The 25,749-nt window shown below is 43.4% G+C and overlaps 1 protein-coding gene across 5 annotated transcripts in view; it reads right to left on the bottom strand.

Moving 5' to 3' along the window:
- NALCN (sodium leak channel, non-selective) overlaps window positions 1–25,749 on the bottom strand; it is a 198,389-nt gene that overhangs the window by 139,163 nt on the left and 33,477 nt on the right. For 4 of the 5 annotated variants that reach the window (XM_081857956.1, XM_081857958.1, XM_081857957.1 and 1 more), the window contains 2 exons: window positions 24,668–24,796; window positions 13,961–14,115 (listed from right to left, as the gene is read on the bottom strand). In XM_081857956.1, coding sequence (XP_081714082.1) covers window positions 13,961–14,115; window positions 24,668–24,796 — 284 coding nt within the window. Of the gene's footprint in view, window positions 1–13,960; window positions 14,116–24,667; window positions 24,797–25,749 lie in introns of those variants that run through there. The other variant, XM_081857962.1, reaches the window with a different exon arrangement.

Raw genomic sequence — 25,749 nt, 5'->3', positions numbered from 1 at the left:
GTAATTCACTGTTTTTTTATATATCTGTCAGTCAAAGAGATTCACTGACTACAGCCTAACTATTTTACATGTCTGACAGAGCTAAGGTGATGTCACCCGTTGTAAATAAAAAAGAGCATTTATGCTAGGTATGCAGATAGTTTGCAAAAAAAAAAAAGAAAAAAAAAGAAGGAAGTTAGCCAACAAGTTTCTGTCAAACTCTCTGACTGCAAGATAGACACACATACATAAATAAAATAGTAACAGCCTTCACTACAAATGGAATGGCGGCACAAATAATTGAAACATATGCAGATAAACTTTTTGAAGTAGTTCATAGTCTCATATAAAGTATGAGCATTTTGCTTAAGGGACATCAGTTTAAAAAATTACACACTGAGGTCCTGTAAGAAGCAACAAATATTCAAGCATCTCCTCCAATAATCTGCCAAGTTGCTGACAAACACCCAAAACACACTACATTAATGTGAATGTTTTAAAGTGTGACCCATTATGTCCATTACTATTTTTAAATAGCAGTCATTTGGTGCAAACCATGCATTTTTTCCATTAATTGTCACTTTCCCAAGAGAATGCTTACTTCTCCAATTTTAGAGAGAGGAAACTTTGCCAAAACACCCCCAACCATTAATAATACCAATACTAATAATGATAATAATAATAATAATTTATTATTTATATGCCACCCATCTGACTGGGTTGCCCTTCAAACACAGTAAAACAACAAACATTTAAAAACTTCTCTATACAGGTCTTCTCAAGGCTTATATATTTTAAATGTAGGGATCTTGGGTCTCTAGTGTTTGGCTAAAATGAGCAGATTTGTTTCTTGTGAAAATAACTTTTTAGAGCTTTAGCTGCTAAATCATAGAACATCAGTTTCTTCCCACTCTTGTAAGAATGTTTCTCATGCTCAGTTATATATAGGTTATCAAAACAATTTTGTAAAGACCAGAACTGATAGATTTACCAGTTGGCTGTTTCTTAAAAGAGAAAAGCCAATGCCTTTGGCAAGTGGTTTCTTTAAATCTGCCAGATAAAATGGGAAGAGCATTCCAAGTCCCAACATTCCTGATTTAAACCTCGCATTTAAGCTTGTCTCCTTTCAGTAGGAACACTTTTGATCTTTCAGAAATGCAAAATATTTCAGCACACCCAGGAGAGGAATTTTCCCATATCTACTCCAGTCAAATCTGAACTCTGACTGTTCTTGGATGCAATTTCAGCATTTGAAAAGTTAGCATCAACTTCTGACCTTTTATGTTTCTTCATCTATGCCTTTAAAGAAAAATTTCTTGGGTAAGGAATCAAACAGTTCAATATGTCAGCACGGCTTAAGAAAAAGCTGTTGCATATAAATTTATCTGAATTACATTTTTAGTCAGTATGGAAAACAAGTTTCCCTCAAACTACCATTCAGAATGTCTCAAAATAAATCTGCTCACTTAAGGAAAGACTCTAATATTGATTACTTGGCTTTTTATCTACAGGAAAATATCTGCTTGTTGATAAAAAGGAGTGTGAAAATGTGTCTCAAAATCAATGGAGCCTCTCCTAAAAGTTCACAGCCCTGGTTCTTGAGAAAAAGCTGATGACTCTTAAGAGCAAAAATAGTTATAATAAAAATCAAAGTGAACTCCTGAAGTATCATCAATAAGCAACCTGCATGTATAGGAGACATCAAACTGTGTTTATGCTTTATTTCGGTCTCTCTCTCTTTCTCTCTTTAAATTACAGCTAATAGCTTTATGCACTTGCCCAGCTGGAGCCTTAATAGACTGAAAAACTTCAATTAATCAAGGTAAACCCACAATTTCCACAAAGAGTCTCATTCACTAGTACTGAAAATAGGAATCTGGAAGATAAACATAGGGCAGAGACATCAGAGGGGCTTGCTGTAACAAAGGCTGAGAGTCTGAGGGCATCCCTGCCAGAGTTCTGTGGCTTCTAGGGCTTAGTTGGAACCACAGCTAACCCATTTCGAACAGCAGGAATCAACTGCAGAACATATGAAACAGAACACTGGTCTGCATTGTAGCTCATGTTCTAAAGGGTAGATGTCCAGCCCCTTCCAAGGATGGGGAACCTCTGGACCTCCAGATGTTGTTGGACAACAACATCCATCATCCCTAACCCTGGGAGCTGGAATCTAACAATATATGAAGTCCCCCAATTCTGTTTTCCATGCTGCTATATTAAAAAGCAGAGACATCACCTTGCCAACAAAGGTCCGTATAGTTAAAGCTATGGTTTTCCCAGTAGTGATGTATGGAAGTGAGAGCTGGACCATAAAGAAGGCTGATCGCTGAAAAATTGATGCTTTTGAATTATGGTGCTGGAGGAGATTCTTGAGAGTCCCATGGACTGCAAGAAGATCAAACCTATCCATTCTTAAGGAAATCAGCCCTGAGTTCTCACTGGAAGGACAGATCCTGAAGCTGAGACTCCAATATTTTGGCCACCTCATGAGAAGAGAAGACTTCCTGGAAAAGACCCTGATGTTGGGAAAGATGGAGGACACAAGGAGAAGGGGACGACAGAGGATGAGATGGTTGGATAGTGTTCTCAAAGCTACCAGCATGAGTTTGACCAAACTGCAGGAGGCAGTGGAAGACAGGAGTGCCTGGTGTGCTCTGGTCCATGGGGTCACAAAGAGTCGGACACGACTAAACGACTAAACAACAACAATGTCTACCTAAGAGGGAATTTGGAGACAAGATTTCTATTCTGGCGGGGGGGGGGTGATCCTTGAGGAAATGGAAATGTAACACACACTCCAGACCAGATCACTTTCCAAGCACGTCAGTTAACTTCATCAAGGCTGGCACTGCAAAGTCCAGCCTGCTGGTTCATACTAGCCCCAATGTATAGGTTCTACATAGCACTAGGGGAGCATATCCTCCCATACACCAGAGGTGAAAATACAGACACATTTGTAAAATATTTTTTTTAAAAAAAACCTTAGAGCTGAGGACTGCTGACCAAGAGGCTCTGCCCCAGTTGGTCATTATCTATATTCTTACATTTACTGCATGGTTGAGACAAACTGTGTATGCCCTTCCCATCTGATCACTGCCCTCTTTCCTATCCTGAGTGTTGGCAAATTATTATCATCATCATCATCATCATCATCATCATTTATTACTATTATTTATTACTATTGACAAAGCAAAAGCAGGGGCAACAATGCATGTGGAGAAACTTGAGAAATGCCTTTTGTTCTCTGCTGGTATAGGATAAGGTAAAGGTAAAGGGACCCCTGACCATTAGGTCCAGTCGTGGCTGACTCTGGGGTTGCGGCGCTCATCTCGCTTTATTGGCCGAGGGAGCCGGTGTACAGTTTCTGGGTCATGCGGCCAGCATGACTAAGCCGCTTCTGGCGGACCAGAGCAACGCACGGAAACGCCGTTTACCTTCCCGCCAGAGCAGTACCTATTTATCTACTTGCACTTTGACGTGCTTTCGAACTGCTAGGTTGGCAGGAGCAGGGACCGAGCAATGGGAGCTCACCCTGTCGTGGGGATTCGAACCACCAACCTTCTGATCGGCAAGTCCTAGGCTCCGTGGTTTAACCCTCTGGTATAGGATAGTTACTAACAAAAGACATCCAAGAGTCAGTGAATTTAGATAAAACAGATGTGTCACAACTCAGCTTGTGGCTTTAATAAATAAAAAAGCTGACAAACTATAAGTCTTTCTTTTCATTGCCTGCCTATGATAACTATACATGTAACTGATTGCACACACTTTCCTACTAATTCTTCTCTGAGAAAGGCATTATAAAAGTTTACCACCCTTCTTGTGGAAATGTTTTTTGGCTTGAATTGACTTTCATCCTGCTGTTTTCTTGTTTTATTTAATGTTTATTTATGATTACTATATCATGTCTGGGCTCAGGGCTTTTTTTCCAGCCAGAACTCCTCTCAGGTGGGTGCGATTGCCACTCTAAGAGAACGAGGGAGGCCCTTATGCAATGTTTCTTGAATTGACAGTATTCTTAGGTTCATTAATTTATCATTCAGAGTTCTAAATTCCACTAGCATATTCGGACCTCTGTGAGATTTTTAGTACTAATGATCATAAAATCTGTTTTGTCCAACCCTGATCTGGAAAACAGGAAGAGGGGATGTATGGAAAATTAAAATGGCAGTCTTAACCACATGACCTGCACGTTTAGTCATTCACATCCCAGGAAGCACCCCTTTGTTCCAGAACCTATAATCCAGTCAAGGCACAGAAATGCAGTGCTCAAAAACACATAACTCTTAATTAATTTCCTGATTATGGGGCAATTTTGTTTGTTTTGTTTTTTGTCCAGAGCAGCACTTTCCAGGCATTCTCTCTCTTCATCTTCATTAAGGCTGATGGCTCTAATGAGCTTCCATTTCTTCTCGTTTGTGTGCCTGCTTGTATGTTTCCCCCCTGATTGTGGTAATTTACCCTCTTTAAAAAGTTGCCTGCTCTCCTGATGAGCTTTCTGCAATACCGGGAAGCAGATATGGTCACTGCCAAGCATATACTTGTCTCACCTTTCCAAAGAAATTAGACAAAAACTAGTTGCTGCTCTAACTATGGACTTCCCAGGGGTACATCATAAAAGAGACCTAGATGGGCTGTGCCCAACACAGGAAAAACAACAGACATTACAGTGTCAAAGAGTTAAATGTGATTGAGAAAAGAATGTGTTTCAGAAAGATGTCCTAAACCTGAGACAGACAGGGTTGGGCGGGGGGAGGTTGTTTCTCATTTTTCCAATCTTAAGTTCAGTTCTCCACATCAGTTTGTGATGTTTTTTAACCAGCATTTTAGCACGAAGTTCTGTTAATGTACACATGTGTGTATGAAATTTCCCTTAATATAAACATTTTTGCAAAGCAACTTCCCCCAACAGAATGCATTTTTGTATGTCATTTTCACAAATATATGCGGCAACACTTTGCATAAATGAATATACCGATCAAGATGGACCTATGAACTGACTTGGTACAAGACAGCTTCTTATGTTTCTACGAAATGTTGCAAAGGGCAGTGAAAATCCAGACTGCAAATTATCATTAGACTGGCTGAACAGCTTATATTTCTTCCTGGGAGAAACTAATTATCTCTCACATTTAAGTACTGTTAACAACTAAGCCATCATATCACTGGCTAAAATACATTCTTTTGCAGGATAGCGATGACTGAATGTATTCCCTGTTCCTCTTTTCATCTGGGAAATTAGGGATGAAGCTGTCAGTCCTGGAAGATCTGCATTCTACCTTGCTGGCCTTTTCCACTTGCCCTACAAGGGAGGGGCCCTGACTGACTCCAGCTACAAAAGCTGAGGCTGCTGAACAGACTCTCAGGCTGCGGTATTGCTGGGCAAGGGGGAAGCTGCTGCTGTTATTGATATTACTTTTTTGCATCTTCATTTTTAGATCTTATACTGATCAATGTGGAAATTGTTCCATTATGGTTGTGTGCTTTTTGATTTGTTGTATTTATTGCTTTTGGATACTTTTGTTATGTATGTAATTAGGCAAACCTTTTAATGTTATAAGCCTTTTTGAGTATGATTAACTATGGAAAAGTGGCATACAAATTACATGATGATGATGATGTGATTTTAAAAAATCACCCAGACTAACTGTGAGAAGCCCACCTCTGAGCAGATTAGGATGCACAGACTCCTCATTTGCAGCTGGGCACCTTTTTATTATTATTATTATTATTATTATTATTATTATTATTATTAATAATAATTTGTAACCTGCCCATCTGGCTTCTGTTATGAGTTTTCTTGATTTGTGCAATACCTAATTCCAGTTGTGACACTGCTGGCTTAATAAATAGATAGCTACAAATACCTTACCAAGGTGTTCTGACAAGGAGTCATTTATTTTATGAGCAGTGACAAAGGAAGGTAACTTTTTAAATTAAAAAAACAACAACAAACCACAAAAAAATCAGGATATACAATCAGCATTTTTGTTTGTGCTCATCTGCAGAAGGGGCTGAGTTACACAGCTCAGACAATACAGCAAACAGAAATGGCTTGTCTCAGCATTCTTTGGATTAAATGTACTCAATCAAGCCTACAGACAAGTCTATTAGACGCAGCAGAGCTATTACAGTGCGTGTAAAACATTTATTTCATTGGTGTATGTTGGAATAGATGTTTCTAAATACAGTAAGGCTCTGTACAATGTATGGTTGTGCATTACTCTGGATTAAGAATAGGTCTTTGGAACCATTAATCCAGAGTAATGCATTTTTCAAAATTTCATCTGTGTTGCAAAATTCATTCTCTGCACATGCCTATTATTTCCCAATCATTTACACTGAAATAAACATTCATGCAGAATTCTGCTGCTTGGCTGCAACCAGGAGATCCGCTCTCTATCTTTAAATCGATGGATGGAAGGAAGTTGGAAAACAAAGTAGCTAGTTTCTCACCTGCACTCCATCCCTTTTGAAATCCAGGTGTAGGAAGAGTAAAACAGGGTAGAAGGGCAAAAGAGGAACAGACAAAAGATGGTGGGGCTGCTTCATCTCCTCGTTCATTGGTCAATTTAAAACTAAGCAAACTAACCTCTAGTATGCAACCTGGCAACCTTAATTTTATGATCAAAGTCCTTTCATGACCAGACTTCCCCATATTAAAGGTCTGATTACAAACAAGGAGACAGGAAATAAGACAAACTTAGAAAGCAGCATATTCCAGCTGAGATTCTATTATTTACCCGGTGATATTCAATACCACATGGTCTGGAATGCCAATGGAATTTCTGTTCCACTGAATCCTGTTTAACAGCTGTAGAGTTTTCTTTTGACTGTCACTACAAGGCAGCTGTACTAATCTATTCACATTAGTTTCACCTGACTGCCTTGTTTAATGTAGGCATCAGCTAATTTGGGATCAGCATGGCAATCAATTAAAATTCTGGGGTATGCTCTGAAATTTCCCAACTTTCCCAACTCCCCAAATTTTCATATTTGGTGAAACATTTTGCTTTATTTGGGGTAATACCCCTTCATACAGTACAATAAGCCTGTTTACAAAAATTACCTTTTAATAATAATTTTAAAAAACCTATGTTTGCTCACTAAGTACTCAACTTAAAATAAAATAAAAGAATGGATAGCTGTTACAGCTGCTGTGCCAAAACTAAGGTGCTCTATAGAGTGAGAACATCTCTACTGAATTAAATTATGTACTTAGAAGCTTTAATGCTTGGTTATAATCATTTAAAATGGAAGGATGGGAAACGTGGATGCTGTTCTGGGTTAATTTTGTCTGTTATAAAAATGGGCCAATGAACGGGAGGGTTTTTGAGGGGGTGTGTGTGGGGGGGAACAGAGAGCTGCTTCTTGAAGACATCAGTGTATGATTCTCCAGGGACCCAGGAAAATGCAGAGAAGACAGAGTACAGTTTTGCTAAAATAACTTTAGTATCAGGGAGTTCCTACAAGGGAGGCCGAAGAAAATCTTTTGTGGCTGCTTAATCAGCCATGTGTACGGAAAAAGAGTGTTAAGTAAAACCTGTGCTGGTCCAGGTTCTGATACATTAGAAGTGCTAGGGAAGAAATGGAATGGACTTCTAAACATTACCTTAGTCTTCTAATAAAGATCCAAGCAGCAGAGAATCAGAAACAAGCCCAATGTACCACATTATTTCAGCACTGAATTGGCTTCTTTCCCTCAAACAGTACATAGGAACATCTCATTTTACACTCAAACAATTCTGTGAATTTGTTGTGTCTTCTCCAAAGCCACTAAGCAGGTTCCATGGCTGCACTGCCCACACCTCCAAGTTCTACCAACATTTCAGGGGCTATGTATCAAATACTTATTTTTAATATAACTGTTTCTAGAAACCTCATGTTATGTTTCTAAAGTACACAGTACAGGTACCTGCTAAGACAAATGAAGTAGCCTTCATGTATGCATGTAGGCATAGATTTCTCTGTTTCCTACACAAGAGTTGTAAGAATTGACAAAAAAATACTGATTCTTAAACATCTTTGCAACATCCCTCCCAAAGCAACACCAACTGAAATCAATGCTCAACCTTAAATAATGACAGTTTGTCGCTGCAATGGCTTAGTACTTTTGATTTTGTTCTCATCACCTCTAATTTAATATGTGGTTAAGCTGTTGTTGTTGTTTGTCAATCTAACCCGGGATAGCATTTGTATTAGTCCTTCCCACCTCAGATAATATTATTTAAATCAACCATGTCAATGAAAATTTGATTATCAATCCCATTATGTATGTGTCATCAGTGCAAAGAATTTCTGAGCAGGAAGACTGCTAAGAAGGAATCAAATTCTAGTTTTCATGGGTCAACACCAACATACTGCCATCACACCTTACTGGCTCTATCACAGAATTAAAGAGCTGGAAGAGATATTGGAAGTCATCTAGCCAACATCTTGCTCAATGCAGGATGCAACTATAGCATCCCTGGCAGAAGTCCAGCTTCTACTTAGGCACCTCTAGCAAAGAAGGGCCCACAAGCTTTGTAAGCTGTCAGACAGCTCTTTCTGTTAGGAAGCTTCTCTTTTCTGAAATCTGCTTCCCTATCACTACCATTGGTTCTAGTCCTGCCTTCTGGAGCAACACAGAACCATTCTGCTCCATCCTCCATGCAACAAGCCTTCAAATTTTTGAAGATGGCAGTTCTTCTCAATCATCTCTTGTCCAGGTGAAACATACTTTAGCTATTTCAATCCGTTCTGCATAGAACTTGATTCCCAAACCCTTCACCACCCTGGCTGCCTTCCTCTGGACACTATCTTGTGTTTTGTATTTGCCTCTGTCCATTATACCTTACAGACTCTCTATGAAAACACACATTTCAAAGCACCTGTTTCAAGTAACTAGGCCCACTACTCCCATCCTTCCTAACGCATCTGAAAGATAGTGACAAAACTGGGTGTTTCAACTGTTCCTCTGCAAAATTTGCAGCAATGATTTTAAGTTGTCATGGTAGTGTTCTTCCAGAATGTCTGTGGAAGCTGATGAACAGTATTTCCGTAATTAATTCAGTAATCCACAGGAAGTCAGGGAAGGAAGGTACTTTGGTTCAACATCAGGAGAGAAAACATATGCTAGGCATATATTTGTACTTATGGGGATTTTTTTTTTCAAAAATCATACACACAAATTAATATTCTCAATAATTTTTTTAAAAAAGGATGTTTGTAGTTTATGACTAGCTAAAAGGATTCTGGGGCTAAAATGCCAAAAATGTTGGGGGCAGTCATGTTTTCATGGCACTCCGCTATCAGGGTGCCATCACAGATAAGGCTCTATCCCATGTGACCTCCTGATGAATTTTCTCCTGTGATAGGGCACTGAGAAGAAACTCCCCTCTGGACCTGAGGATCTTAGAAAGCTGAAAAAGGGGGAGGCATGTGTTCAGTTATTTGAGTCCCAGATTATTGCATTTCCATTGCTGTACCTGTGGCCCACATTATCTATGCAATTTCAGCTCAGTAATGTCCCAAATGCTGATTCAATGGGGCACTTTCTGCAGCAGTATAAGCTGCACAAAGTATCACAAGGACCTCAAGTGATGTTTAAATTCAGACATTATCTATATGTGATATAAGGCGTGACCAAGGAGGAAAGGCAACCACACACAACAAAGTAATCTGTGAGCAAGGCCTCTTCTGAACCACATTGAAGAAGAACATATTTAAGAACAAGCAGCCACATAAAAGAATTTGTCACGTCATAATACAAGCAAGCAACCCTTAAGAGACTACTGGTGTCCTTGAAACTGACTCTATTTTAGATAGTCTATAAAATGAAGGGGGGTGTAATAAATTAAGTATAATTAAGAGACTGTATCAATGTAATGAAATACACCACAGGGTAGAATATAAGAGAAGAAAAATTAAAGACAGATAGTCAAGGCAAAACAGAGGTATTCACTTGTAAAACAGGAGATATTAAAGCTGTGACAGGATTATATGAATAGTTATTTATCTTATCCCCAGTGTAAATCAAAGTCCCAAACCTTCAGACATTTTCCAGTCACAAATGAAACAAAAAACATGCCCATGCTGGATTCATCAATCTGAATGACACACTTTACAGGCCGCAAACAAGTGATTAAATAAATCAGCATGGGGTTGGCTGAGTTGAAGTGCAGTATAGACATGAAGACATTTAGGCCTTAAAATAATGCCGAGGAATACGAAGAGAAAAAGCACAAACTTGTGTGATGCTCCCACACCATCCCACCACCTTTATCTTTACTGCGTCAGACTCAGGAATATTTATAGTTGGTGAATCTGATTCAGTGGTCAGGAAACAAGGGTTGTATCCCATGCTGCCATTCCACTTGCACAACAGAGTTTCCTCTTCCTATCCTTAGAATCATAGAATTGTATAGTTGGAAGGGATCCCAAGAGTACAACCCCTGAAATGCAGGAATCTCAGCTAAATGGTCATCCAACCTCTGCGTAAAAACCTTCAAGGAATGAAAGTCTACAACCTCCTGAGGGAGACTGTTCCAACCGTTGAACAGCTCTTAGCGTCAGAAAGTTTTTCCTGGGTGTTTGTCAGAATCTCCTTTCTTTCAACTTGAAGGTGTTGGTTTGAGTCCTACCCTCCAGAGCAGGAGAAAACAAGCTGTTCCTTTTCCCTTCCCCTGCATCTTCCCCATGCATCCTCATAATCTGCTCCAGAGGGTTGGGGGGCTCTCCGGAGCTGATTTGGAGGGGCACAGGGAGCAGACGGGAAAGTTTCCTTGTGTGTCACTGATTTCTCAGGTAGCGTCTGGCCGAGATATAGAGCCTGGGGCATCGCCTTCCTTCCCTCTCATTTGAGTTTGTATCATAAACACAGCCAAAATGTTATGCCATACTTTGAGGTGCATACTGCCTAGTTGGACATCTTCCTATGAATGGCTGTAATCGGCCATCAGTTGTAACATTATTATTTTTTCATAGCATGAAGCATTATGAAAAGGTCTTAGTAAACATATCACACACAAGTTGCAAAGCGGGCAAGCTTGTCTTGCTCTTCAGTGCTGAAGAGGATCATCAGATCAGAATCTTTTGAAGGCCAGTGACACTATGCCCCAGAAGTGTTGAAGGCATAGCAGCACATTTTGCAAATATCTTTCTATGAATGGAGGAAAATACAAAAGTCCTTTGCTGCTTGCAAACAGAGTGACCCCAAAAGCTGAACTGGTACGCTTTGCACAAAATGATAGCTACGAAGGGGCAGGGGTGGGAGAGGATAGTTCTGCTAGGTCACAAAAAAATGTTTTGAAAATTCTGGTTTATAAAGGAATATTATAAACCTGTGGGGTGGTAATAATAATAATAATAATAATAATAGTAGTACTTCTTCTTCTTCTTGTTGTTGTCATTTATACCCCACTATCTGGCTGGGGTACTATTGACCCCTAGTACAATTTGATGTAAAGGAACATGAATAAGTTGTCTCTCATGAAATTAGATAAAATACTTATTTTTCAACCCTCCCCCCCCCCCCAAATGTTGTCAGAAAAGCATCGTCAAATATTATGAGCAAATAATAAGTTTAAATAGCACTTGGTGGGAACACTTCAACCTCTAACAGCTCAAGGCCTTGCAGTCAGAGAAGACACACTGCAGCTCATCTGAATGTACAGATGTGTACATCTGTAAAGGGGGGAAAAACAATCCCAGAAACATTCTTCAGAATCTAACACCAAACGCTCTGAGTGCCTTTGTCAGTAAACCTTTAGGGTGGAAAGCTACTTTAACAGTCCCACAATTCTGCCAAATCTACATATGCTGAATTATGTTCTGCGATATATCTGAGGAAAACAGGTTTCAAAAAGAAATCAGCAAATACAGTATTAAGGAATATAGTCCACGGCTAAGTGTAAATGAGCACGGCTAAGTGTAAATGAGCACATGTCCTGCTAGACAGTTGTGGCCATTTCACTCCTCCCTGCTCCTGTTACTCTGCCAAAGCATGGCTTAGTGTTAGGTGCAAACCCGGGCTCAGGCTTTGTTTCTCCCAAACAAACCATATATGGTAAACCGAGAATATTCTTGATCACAGCTTGGCCGTTTGGTTGGAATGAATAAAGCCATGAGCCCAAGTTCCCATGTGATGCCAAAACATGGTTAGGCTCCTAGTAGTAAAGCAAGAGCAGAGGAGGAGCAAAGCTGCCATGATTTTCTAAACATGCAGCATAATGTTTCTCCATTCATGTAAAGCTTAAGTTTCACTGAGCGCTATATTCGAACCAGTATGTAGCTACATTGAAAATGTAATCACATGGTCATGCTCACCTGACCTATCCTTTTTGTTTCCTGTCTGAGTTGCTTTTCATGTCTTCTGTAATATACTGGTCTTTGAATCACCTGCTGAAAACTCTGAAATCTATGCAAATGCAGTCACATACTTAATGTACGAGGGCATCTTTCTGAGAAGTTAGCTCCATAATGCACGCAGTCATCAAAATTATTGAGCTAAACTAGACTCGATAATAACACACCAAAGGGCAGAGAAGGGAAGGGAGATGAGATGAAATACGATCTGAAATATTAGGGCACCTGTCACATGTCAGTTATTCGTTTATTAAAGAGACTCTCTGTAGAAAACGCAAGACTTTTCAAAGGGAAAAGGAGCTCAGATCAAAAACCAAAGCAAAACAAGTAAGAACTTTACATACCCCAAGTCTGATTATCCAAACCACACACATGCAAGCAAACAAAAAGGCTGCTTCTATATGAAGTGCATACTGAGCAATCATCTCGATTTGTTTTCAAAAAATTGCTGAGGTTATACAATGTCACTGTCAAATGGTTGTTATGCTACATTTCCCACGGTAGTTTTCTGTCACTTTTTTTTTAGCGCAGTGTCTGCTTTTTAAAAAAAGATTTGCTGCATCCTGTTTTGCTATACAGTGGTACCTCGGGTTACAAACGCTTCGGGTTACGCGTTTTCAGGTTGCGGACTGCGGGAAACCCGGAAGGACCAGAAAGGGTAACTTCCGGGTTTCGCAGTTCGCGCATGCGCAGATGCGCTAAATCACGCTTCACGCATGCGCAGAAGCACCAAATCGCATCACGCACGTGTGCAGATACAGCGCTGCAGGTTATGAACGCTGCAAGTTGCGGACGTGCCTCCGTCACGGATTACGTCCGCAACCCGAGGTTCCACTGTAGTCATATTATTATTGTTTTGCAGTGTACCTGCTTCGTTTGCCTTTGGTTATGAAGGTGCAACCCTACTGCACAAAAGGCACCTACCAGCATCTACCTGAATGTATGAAAAATTTGCATGAAAGAGTAACACTCTGGAAGTGCCAGGAGAGGGGCAGGTGTGACTATTTTACACTGTGTGTTTCCTCACCAACCTACTGACATCTGCATGTGAATGTTCTAACCATATGGACTTTTGTTTATGCACATGAATTTGTGCTTACGTGCGCTTTAAGGGTAATTTCCCGTACCATCTTTTCATTGCTGAACATTCATGCTTGCGAAAGTAACACAAGCAAGTCAAACCTTTTTAATTAAAGGGCCAAACCATAACGTGACATCCCCAAGCTACAGCTCTGTATCTTTCCTACTTTCAGGGCAAGGAAGTAGCTGGGAGGATAGGAGTGGCTTTAGTAGAAAGGGACTTGAGGAGAAAATGTTAAGAAGCCAGCCCCCTTCCAGACTTGAACAAATTGCTGCACTTTGTCAGAGAAAACTGCATGCGACTGAGGTGACAGAGGGTGTCACCCTTAGCATATCAGGACATGAATAGCATTAGATGGATTGCAGAGACAATGCTCCTAAAGCAATCTCCAACTGGAGGAAGAGTGCAAAAGATCTATCAAAGACAAGGACAGTCACCACATCAACAGCCCTTCGCCCTACACATTCACAAACTGTCTACTGCAAGTTCCTCCTAGATGATTTACAAGAATCTAAAAATAGGCTTTGATAATAGATTTTAATCAGATAAACAGACCTATCTCATTAAAGCCACTGTAGCCCAGCTCTTGCCTGCTTAACCCTAGTTCTTCAAGGTCCAAGCATTCAAATCCTGGGGGGCACTGGTAACCTTCTTCAGATGGTTTCGAACAGTGTGTATCCGGAATTGCTAGATTATTCCAGGTTATGTTTCTGTTGACATAAAAAGAGAACGTGTTAGCGCAACCTGAGAAACACGAACAGTGAAAACAGCAGTGGTAACAGTTCTCCCCAAATAAATTTACATTTGTGGTAAAAAAATATGCAACAGCACTGTCTTAGAATGGAGAGTTAATATCTGGCGGTAGGGGACATCTGTCTGCTAGTACAATGTGGGAAAGAGAATCTTTGAAAGGATTTGTCAAGATGGTCGCTGGAGTCACTGCAGTCAGAGGCTCTTGTGTTAAAATATTCTAAATCAGTGTTTCCAGGAACCCTTGTAACATGTTTCGGTATCTGGCAGGACCCCAACGCCCTCTGCCTCCCCCACAATCTCACAAAAGCAAAATCAGATAATAAGCAATTTATTTAACAAGTACAAAATTTTGCATAAGGATACTGACAAAACACGTTGGAAAACAATGTCTTAAATAAACACTAGTTTTCTTCATAAGAAATTGGCACCTGTCCTTTATAACATCTTGTACAAGTCTAGTACGATACTTCATATGAACAAAGATAATTTCCCAGATGCTGAAATTCTTTGTAAACCCTGCAATTCAGATTTTGAAAGTGCAGATATTTGCGCTTTGAAGCTAAAATATGCAGAAGTGACCCAAAGTTACACAACAAAATGGTCCCTGATACAAAGGAGTGCAGAATGTATTCATCAGCTAAGATCATGACTACTCATCTCTAGCTGCCTATTTAATGGTAGCTCTGATACTGTGACAGGGATGAAACTTGCACACCTCAAATGCTCCTGGAATTCTGATAACTTTATATTTTAGCTGTCTGGCAGAACTCTGTTGTATCTAGTTGATGTGGGGTAGATCGCAGTGAGTTTCTTATGCTAATCTGATGCTGGATCCTCCCTCTTCAATACCAACCATCCTTGTAGTTCTGGCCTTCATTTTCTTAAATATGCACATCACTGGCCCACACAGAAATATCACAGCAAGCATAAAGATTAGCTGACAGGTTATAAACGAGAAATAATGGTGAGCTGTACAGCTCCCAAGTGAGGAGCAGGCTGATCCCATTCTCTGAGGAATTAGCTCTGGGAGCTAGGCTCTCTGTTTTCATTAAGAACCTGGGAACAATGTGCACTCTGCGTTATCAAATTCACACATCACCATCCTCTGAAAGGAGCAATGGCTCAAGAGAATAGAGAGAAGCTCTGGAATGATCAGAAGAAGTTATCCCTCAGCAAATTGAGATTTAATGTAGGGCAATACGCTGAAGGAGAATGAGAGGAAGTAAAGCTATTAACATGAGTCAGCTATTCAGGCAGTAGTAGTACTGAAACAAAAAACAAGAAGAGACAAGTAATACTGGGCTGGGACGATCCTATTTCTTTTGCTGCTTTCATATGTTCCTCTCCATCCAAAGGAGGAGCAGGAACATTTTAGCACAGTGGTTCTCAAAAGGTGTGGGATGCCACATTGGTGCGGCAAGAGAGGATGGCAAGTGTAGTGGGAAGATTCGAGGACAAGTTTAGTGTAGTAGAGTACATAGTATCAAAATACAAAATACATACAACCTGAAAAAGTATTTATGCCTTTCTTCAGGAGGATTAGCTATTTTTTTAGTTCTCCACGACATATTGTTGTGAATGGGGATTTCCAACTCTGACAAATATGAAGGATCAAAAAGAGAAAGGCTTCTAATATAAACGAGATTTCCTGGCAAAACAAAGTTCACACCTCTCATTGAGTTTGCATACATACTTAAGGTGCATATGTAAGAGGCTCGTTTATAATTATATTTTGGGAATGATTCATGTCCTTATGCATCTGCATTGTTTTATATTTCATGGATGTCCCACAGCTGTGCGATATATTATAAATCAGGGCTGTCCAACTTCCAAGAGACTGCGATCTACTACCACTATAAAAAACCTGGCAGTGATCTACCCATTGGATTGACCAGAGTTGTTGGGGACTGCTTAATGCGGGGGGGGGGGGGGGGAATCCCACGATCGACCTGTTGGACAACCCTGTTATAAAGCACAGGTAGGAGTAGTTTCTTTTTGCTTTCCAGCGTACTTCTTATCATTAAGAAACATTCAGTGTGGTCCAGAGGAAGAAGTTTGAGAACCACTGTTTTAGTATCACAGTAACCCTGTGAAATATACTCAGAGTCGCAAAGTGATTTCATGCTCTTTATTCAGCTCATAGTGGTGAGGAGGAATGAATGAATGTCCCCTCAAAGTATCTGCTTTATATACATTATTTACACAATGGGCTGCACATGATTGGCTAATTCCAGGATTCTACTGTAGGCCAATCAGGTTGTGGATTCACTTCTATCTGGAGCATGATTGGGTGGTTCCTGCTAACCAATCATACTGCTGCATTGTTCTAGGACCAATCAGACTGCTGCATTCTGAATCCTATTGTTCTAGGACCAATCAGACTGCTGCCTTTTGGAGCCTATTGTTCTAGGACCAATCAGACTGCTGCAGTTTGGATCCTATTCAACTCAGTACATAACACCCCTCCCCTCTAAGTTCCAGTCCTGCCCGGAAGGTCGCATTCATAGTCCTCAAGGTACGCCGGTGGCCTACGTGTGCGTTGCGGCCTGGGGTGTTCCCTGGTCCGGGGTTCAGGTTCTGGCTCGTGTTCCAAGGATGGGGCTGTTTGGTCTGGCGCAACCGGCTCGCTCAGTCGTGGTTCTGGTTCCGGTGTCCTTTTGGCCTCGCGGGTCCTCTCTGTATTTACTGATTCTGCCTCTCCTGCTTGCCCCTGCTGCTCTATGGGCCTCACTGCCCCACTGTTCCCTTGGGACTCCTCTGACCTGTCCTCCTCCTCCTGGTTTTCTCCCGGGAATCGTCGCCGTATCTGGTCGCAGTGGCGGCGCCAGCATTGCCCCCCATCTGTTAGCACCTCGTACGACACGGGGCCCGTGACCCTGGTGACTGTGGCAGGTACCCATGCAGGGCCTGCCCCAAAATTCTTTGCGTACACTGGGTCCTGGGCCTCGAAGGTCCGGGGGTTCCTGCCTTCCCCCACCACTACCTCATCCTGAGCTCTATCGGGGTGAAGGCGGTCCAATCTGATTGCAAGGCGCCGACCCATTAGTTCAGCGGGGCTCCGGCCAGTCGTTGAGCTGGGGGTGCTGTGCTGTGCTAGAAGGAATGTGGCAAGGCGGTACTCCCAATCCCCTTGCGTCATGCGGCGAAGGGTGTCCTTGGTGGTCCGCACCATGCGTTCTGCTTGGCCATTGGTGGCAGGGTGGAATGGCGCCGAACGGATGTGGCGGATGGCGTTCTGCACTGTGAAGGTTTGAAATTCTCCTGATGTAAATGCAGTCCCGTTGTCTGAGACGAGAGTGTCAGGGAGCCCGTGGGTTGCAAACAGCCTGCGTAGTACCCGGATGGCTGCGGACGTAGAAGTGGACGGTACCAGTGCGACTTCCAGCCATTTGGTGTAGGAGTCCACCACTATGAAGAATGTTTTCCCCTGAAAGGGGCCAGCGAAGTCCACATGCAGGCGTGACCATGGTGCTCGGGCGGACTCCCAGGACTGGACTGGGGCCCTTGGGGGATCTGGGCGGGATTCCTGGCAGGCCTGGCAGTGTTTGACCCAGGCCTCTATCTCTCCGTCGATCCCCGGCCACCACACATAACTCCTGGCAAGGGCCTTCATTCTTACTACCCCTGGGTGTGTCTCGTGTAGGGCTGTGAGGACCCTTTTGCGGAGGGGCTGGGGAACAACGACCCTGCTTCCCCATAACAGGCACCCCTTGTGGGCTGACAGTTCATGTTTGCGGGTTGTGTAGCCGGCGAATTCTGGCCCGGGGCTGCGGCTGGGCCATCCCCTCCACACCCAGTCCAGGACCCGGGAGATGACCCTATCTTTCTTGGAATGGTGTGCAACTTCTTGTGCCTGAATGGGGTGGTCAGGAAGCAGCTCCAGGCTCATAACCTCTTGTGCAGGTGCTGGGTCGGGGCCTGTTTCCGGTAGTGGTAGCCTGCTGAGGGCGTCTGCATGGCCCATCGCCTTTCCAGGGCGGTGAATCAGTGCATACTGGTAGCTGGCAAGGAAAATTGACCACCTGAGGACGCGAGGAGACAGCACTTGGGGGGTCTGCTTTTCGGGGGCAAACAAGCCAAGCAACGGCTTGTGGTCAGTCACCACGGTGAAGGGCCGCCCGTACAAGAAATCATGGAATTTTTTTACTCCCTTCACGATTGCCAGACCCTCCTTGTCGATTTGCGAGTAGTTCCGCTCGGTTTCGTTGAGTGTCTGGGAAAAGTATGCTACCGGTACCTCTCTTCCATCCGGGAGTTGGTGTCCCAGGACAGCGCCGATGCCATAGGGCGAGGCGTCGCATGCTAGCACCACCGGCAGCCTCTCGTCGAAGTGTGCCAAGACCGAGTTTGAGACAAGCAAGTCCTTGACTGCCTGGAATGCGGCCTCCTGGCGCTGGCCCCACACCCAAGGGGCCCGCTTGTCCAGGAGTCTGTGTAGGGGCTCCGCTACCGCCGCCTTGTGGGGAAGGAAGGAATGGTAAAAGTTCAATAATCCCAAGAAGGCCTGAAGTTCAGTCTTGTTCTTGGGCGCTGGGGCATCACAAATGGCCCGTACCTTGTTCCCAGTCGGGTGAACCCCTTCTGCATCCACCATAAATCCCAGAAAGTCCACTTGAGGCACTCCTAGTAGACATTTTTCCCGCTTCACCTTGAGACCCGCCATCTGGAAACGGTGCAGAACAGTGCGGAGGCGGTCCTCAAACTCCTCTGGTGTGGGCCCGGCAATCAACACATCATCAAAGAAGGGGGTGACACCAGGAATCCCTTTAAGGAGAGAGTCCATTAGATTCTGGAATATGCCTGGTGCCACGCTGACCCCGAATTGCAGCCGCTTTACCCTGAACGCTCCTCTGTGCGTCACAATCGTCTGTGCCTCTGCTGTGGCCTCATCTACTGGCAGCTGTTGATATGCTTGGGCCAAGTCCAGCTTGCCAAAAATTTTCGACCCAGCCAGGGTGGCAAGGACATGGCTGACCACTGGCACTGGGTATGCATGGGCCATGAGGGCCTTGTTTATGGTACATTTGTAGTCTGCGCAGATGCGGACCGAACCATTAGGCTTGACGGGTGTGACGATTGGGGTTTCCCAGGGGGCATTAGGCACCGGCTCCAGCACTCCTTGCTCCACGAGTCGGTCCAATTCCTCGTCTATACGGGGTTTCAGGGCGAATGGGACCTGGCGGGCCTTGAGCCTGACTGGTCGTACTGCGGGGTCAAGCTGTAGAGCAATGGGGGGGCCCGTATACTGTCCCAATTTCCCATCGAAAACCCCCGGAAACTCCTTGCATATGGCGTCCACGTCCACTTGTAAGCTCATGTGGTTCACCCCGGTGATGGCTAGTCCTAGTGGTCCAAACCATGCCAACCCCAGTAAGCTAATGTAGGGGCCCTTGACCACAAGCAAGTCCAGTTGCCGCGTCCGCCCTCGGTATTGCACCCTGAAGGTCCCCACCCCCATTGTGGGGACCTTACGTTTCTGGAAGTCCCGGAGGGTGAATGGGGCCGGCCTGAGTTTGGGACCCCCAGTAGGACACAGTTTCCTTAAGGTCCTTGCCGAGATTATGGATAGAGTTGAACCCGTGTCAAGCTCCATGCGGCATGGGGCCCCCTCTATCTGTACCTCTACATAAATTTTCTCTACGTTGGGGTGGGGCAACTGGTATACCTGGAAGTCTGTGAGCTCCGTCGAGTTGCCTTGGTGCGTTGGGCCCCGGGACCTGGGGCTCTTGGATTGGTCATCTGATGCCTGGCTTCGGGTGGGCCGAGCCCGACACACCCGGGCGATGTGTCCCAATTTTCTGCACTGCCTGCACTCTGCGTTGCGGAAACGGCAGGTCCTCCTCTCGTGACTTTCTCCACAGCTTGCGCAGTTCCCTCCTTCTCGTCGAGGCAGCTGTGGTATGTGGGCTGCTTGAGTGCGCTGCTGTACTCGGTGCACCTCCTCCCTGTCGGATCCCGAGTCGTTGGTGAGGTCTTCGTGGTGGACCCTCGGTTGGGACGGCTGGCTCAGCCGTGCCTCTTGCGTCGACCTCTCAGCAGCTTCCGTTGCCAGGGCCTCCTCCAGAGCGACCTGGAACGTTAGGTTCTTCTTAGCGTAGAGGCGTTGTTGCAGCTTCTCATCCTTCAGGCCACCGACGAGGCGGTCACGAAGCATGTTCTCCAGCTCTGAGAAGTTGCAGAACCGGGCAGCTTGGCGGAGAGAGGTCACAAACCCAGTTATGGTTTCCCCAGGGGCTTGCCGCTTTGCGTAGAAGGCATTTCGACGAGCCACCACTGAGGGCTGTGGCGAAAAGTGCCCCTTCAGCTGTTCCATTATTGTTTTGTATGGAACAGTAGCGACGTCTTCAGGCGCAAGGAGAGCCCGGGCGATTTCAAATGTCTCCTCTCCGCAGACGCTGAAGAATATTGCCCTCTTCTTGGCGTCTTCTTCATCAGTGACCCCTTTGGCTTCTAGGAGGAAGGTGAAACGGGAGGCGTACGCTTCCCAGTCTCCAGATGCTGGGTTGAATGGCGAGAAGCTGCTGTCAGTTGCCATTCTGAGTTCCTTGTGTCCCGGAGCTGAAGCCTGGATACACGGTGCGAGGCAGCGGTGCGGCAGGTGGCGGTGCTGCGGTGCTGTGTGTGGCAGTCCGCTCAGCGGGATCCCATCCTCGTCGCCAGTGAAATATACTCAGAGTCGCAAAGTGATTTCATGCTCTTTATTCAGCTCATAGTGGTGAGGAGGAATGAATGAATGTCCCCTCAAAGTATCTGCTTTATATACATTATTTACACAATGGGCTGCACATGATTGGCTAATTCCAGGATTCTACTGTAGGCCAATCAGGTTGTGGATTCACTTCTATCTGGAGCATGATTGGGTGGTTCCTGCTAACCAATCATACTGCTGCATTGTTCTAGGACCAATCAGACTGCTGCATTCTGAATCCTATTGTTCTAGGACCAATCAGACTGCTGCCTTTTGGAGCCTATTGTTCTAGGACCAATCAGACTGCTGCAGTTTGGATCCTATTCAACTCAGTACATAACACCCTGTTTAGTAGGTCCGTATAGTAAAAGCCATGGTTTTCCCAGTAGTGATGTATGGAAGTGAGAGCTGGACCATAAAGAAGGCTGATCGCCGAAGAATTGATGCTTTTGAATTATGGTGCTGGAGGAGACTCTTGAGAGTCCCATGGACTGCAAGAAGATCAAACCTCTTCATTCTTAAGGAAATCAGCCCTGAGTGCTCACTGGAAGGACAGATTGTGAAGCTGAGGCTCCAATACTTTGGCCACCTCATGAGAAGAGAAGTCTCCCTGGAAAAGACCCTGATGTTGGGAAAGATGGAGGGCACAAGGAGAAGGGGACGACAGAGGACGAGATGGTTGGATAGTGTTCTCGAAGCTACCAGCATGAGTTTGACTAAACTGCAGGAGGCAGTGGAAGACAGGAGTGCCTGGCGTGCTCTGGTCCATGGGGTCACGAAGAGTCGGACACAACTAAACAACTAAACAACAACAACAACAACCCTGTTAAAGGGAGTCTGAAAGCAATGATGACCCAACCAAGGCCATGTAGTAAAGTGCCTACTGATACAGATGATGAGGCTTTAGCGCAAAAGAGGAAATTTGATGCTGTACCTGGTTACGTTTCTTCTCATAAACTATTATAGGGGAAGGGCAGTAGAAGAATCATAGAATTGTAGAGTCGAACCCCCAGCAATGCAAGAATGTTCAGCTATCCCATATGGGGACTGAACCTGCAACCTTGGTGTTATCAGCACTATGTTCTAACCAACCAAGCTCAGTGGCAAATGGTCTCTGGTTCAATCCCTGGCAGGGCCAGGTAGGGCTGGGGAAGACTGCTCCCTGGGCTAGATGGACCAATGGCCTGAATTGGTTTCAGGCAGCTTCCTGGGTTCCTAACTGTTTAGGATATAGCAACATATCCTGCTTTGCATGTAAGAGAATCGGTGCAGTGCAGGAGACTAATACTGAAGAAACCCTTTTTCAAATCCCTACTTGGCAATGAAGTTCTTAGCATGACCTTGAGCCATTCACTACCTTACAAATACAATGCAGTGCAAATACAACAGAGCACCTTGGAGCACCTTGTTTCCCTGAGCACCTTGGAGAAATGTGGGAACGAATGTCCTAGCAATCAGCATCATGGATTTTTTGTTTTGTTTTAATCACCATACTGTACCTATGGTTGTAGTCTTAGGTAAACTAATCAGGAAGCAAACCCCAGGAAAACCATTTTTATTTATATATATTTTGTCTGAATTTCACTTTAGGAAATTCTGCACCTGGCAGTTTTGGATGTAGGAGGGCTACTTCCAAACAAGTTGGGATTTAGACCTTCCCCCCGCATCCAAAACCACCAAGGGCAGAATCTACGAAATGGTTTTTTCCCCATTACATAAATATGAAGAAGAGACGGGGGTTTTTTATTTTGCATCAAGGAAGCCTACTAAACAACAAAATAGTTGTGGGGGATGGTGGAGGCCAGTGTAACAAAGGGCGAAATAGTATCTGCCTCAGAAGAAATGGAGTTAGATAAGTAATTATAACAACAGGATAATGAGTGTGAAGAATGCTTAGCAAGAAAGAGATTCAGAATCCTCTCAAGGGAAAGGGGAGGGGACCTGGCAGTGAAAATTAGGACAAGCAGAAGCAGCTAGAAAATGCAGCACTCAATGTTGGTTTGGTGTTTTTTTTTTCAATAGAAAAAAATAAATCTTGTTAGCAGCTGAACAGTTGGTTTGACTCTTCTATCTTACTGACAAAGATTCAGATTTTCACGGAGCCGATTTATGTTTGTTTTAAAATCAAAATGTTCTTGCTTTCAAGCTGGGGGAGGAACAGAGCACTTTCCCTTTTTCATATGTCCAGCAGTTGTTGCTGGTATGGCCTTATCTCAGCACGGTCACTTTTAGGTCACCGAGAAGAGAGCCTGCATCCAAAAGGATACTTAGAACAAGAGAATATACTTGCCAAAAGCTGAAGGAAAGGCTGTTTGGCTATTGGCCAGGCCTCCACACCCTTGTTTCTCAACAAACCTTACAGCAACCTACAAGGGAAAGTGTCGATAAACTTCTACTCCAACCCACCCGCTCCTGCAAAACAAGGAGTCGCCAAGCAAGTGTAGGCCACAAATCATGGTGGGCAGGCTGTGTTTGGCTTCACAGAGCAAGCAAATACTCTGTAACAAATACAACGAAGTTTATAATTAAAAAAAAATAAAATAGCCAAAAGAAATAGGGAAATCGAAAAGAACATTGTTCTTGTATGGGATAACAGTGGCCAGAATCTTAGTAGCAAGAAACTGGGAAAATACAGCAATACCTAACATGGCGGATTGGCAAATCCTAATGGTAGAATACCTGCAGCTAGCAAAGACAACAGGAAGGATAAAAGGCCAAACAAAACAAATAGTCTATAAGGATTGGAGAATTTTTAAAGAATACTTTAAAAATTACGGTATAAAAGGAAACTTCTTGGCAGAATTAGACTGAACCTTGCATTGTATAAATATAAGTTTGTAGGGAAGTTAACAGAAACTTATAAGAAATATGTAACTGTGCGGTATAAGATAATCAACAGATAAAGTACAGCGAGACTAATTGGAAGTCATTTTTAATTTCTTGTTTTACAAGTTTTACAATCGTTCACACCATTGGGAGTATAAATGATGTTAGTTATAAGAATTGTGTGGTTTCATACATTGCTACTGTCTGTTTGTCAATTTATAGTTTGTTTATTTATTTGATTGTATGCATGTTTGTTTGTTGGTTTGATTGCTTACCTGACATAAATATATCTATTGTAAAACAATAAAGATATATTGCAAAAATAAATAAATAAATAAATAAATAAATAAATAAATAAATAATAACAAAAAAGCAATAGAGTGGGCTGCACAAATAAAACCACCAGCCTTTCAAGCATGCAAGATTACATTAACTGAACTGGGGAGGGGCTTGTATTGGTTTGTGTTCCCAGAGCAAAGATCACAGTGGTTGTGCTCTTCCCATAGTTTTGCTGCTGCTGCACTATCCAGAGCTAAACTATGGTTTGACTTAGTGTTATTGATTGATTGATTGATTGATTGATTGATTGATTGCCTTTCTATGCTGCTTTTCATTCAAATGAATCCCAAAGCGGCTTACAAGCAATAAATAGCAATAACAGGTCTGAGCCAGGGCTCATGGTTTGTCTCACTGCAATCAAATCATGAGCTGCAACCAAGATTTAGTGAGCGAGGTTATGTTCATTGTCCTGGGAACAAGTAGGTTGGTTCACTCATACTAACCAAGCCATGGTTTGACTGAGTGTTGTGTGCAAATTGAGTCACTGACTCACAGGAACCCCAAATTCCAAGCCGGATCCTATTTTTAGCAGAATTTGTTTGCAGTTCAGTGTCTTGCTAGAGGAACTCTTTCCTTGTGATTTCTCCGTTTCTAGTTCAGCTCCAGACAGAAGGTCACTGATAAAAAGTTTTTTAAAAATCATCATTTAGACTTACCCTGGCTTTGTATCATTTGTTACACAATGATACGTGAAAGGTCCGAACATCTGAACCCCCAGAATTCCATAGAGAAGCAGAAAGAACAGAAGGAATATTGAAACACTCCAAATTTGTTCACCTGAGCGCCTAACGAAAAAGGAAAGTGATATGCATTACACGCAAGTAATCAGCACAAGTTCAATGCCAGTAGCGCAATATCCCATCCATATGTGGTAGATGAGTGGAGAATAGCTTTGTGGCACAGGGGATATCCATACTGTGGTTTAGCCCTTTGAAATGCATGGCTAGATTAAAGGAGGCAAGCAGTCTTAAAGGGAAGATAAACTGGGTTGGGAGGGGGTGGAATAATCTGAAAAATGGCAGGTCATGTCTTGGGAATTGCATAGAAAGGAGGGGTGCATGTCCGATTTTTTAATAGCAAATAAGAGTGTCCACGTGAGGAATTGCAGACCTCTTTCCTCACTGGTTTCTTACTTCTCTGTACTTTCTCAAGTGCCTTTCTCCTCTCCATGCTTACCTAGGCTGAAAGCAGAACTCGTCCAAGTCAAGGACAAGATGGCACACATACACACATCCCAATAATATATATATACCTGTAAGGACAATCCAATCTGTCTCCAACACTGAGGACAGGGTATCATCAACCACCGCACCTAAGGATGCTAAAGGGGTGCAAGAGAGGCCACAATGGCACTCATCACTTTACCCTCCAACACCTCATAACCACTACCTGCCCCTTAGCAGCTGCTGCTCTGAGGTGGCTATCTTATTATCAAATGGTACAGCTGGCTCTGGCTGAAGAGAGGTTAGCAGTGAGTGTAGAGAGTGTTCAACATCCCTTCCCCCCAAGCACCTGCTTTGCAGGTAAAAACAGATCCCCTAACCCTCATCCAACATGTCTTGTGGAACTTCTACCTCATGTGTAGTTAGGCCTACAGCAACCCCAAATTTTCAGGGCTCTCTGATGAGTGCACCCCATACAACTGAATGGTACCATTAAATCTTAAGTGGTGCCTTCCTTCACTGTCTCCTGAGACAGATGGATGCCAACTTCAGCTTCAAGTGTTCACCTGAAAATT

Source organism: Podarcis erhardii, assembly GCF_964252035.2.
Source record: "Podarcis erhardii genome assembly, chromosome: 4".
NCBI classification, from domain to species: Eukaryota; Metazoa; Chordata; class Lepidosauria; order Squamata; family Lacertidae; genus Podarcis; species Podarcis erhardii.
This window is presented reverse-complemented; position numbering and strand designations above follow the sequence as displayed.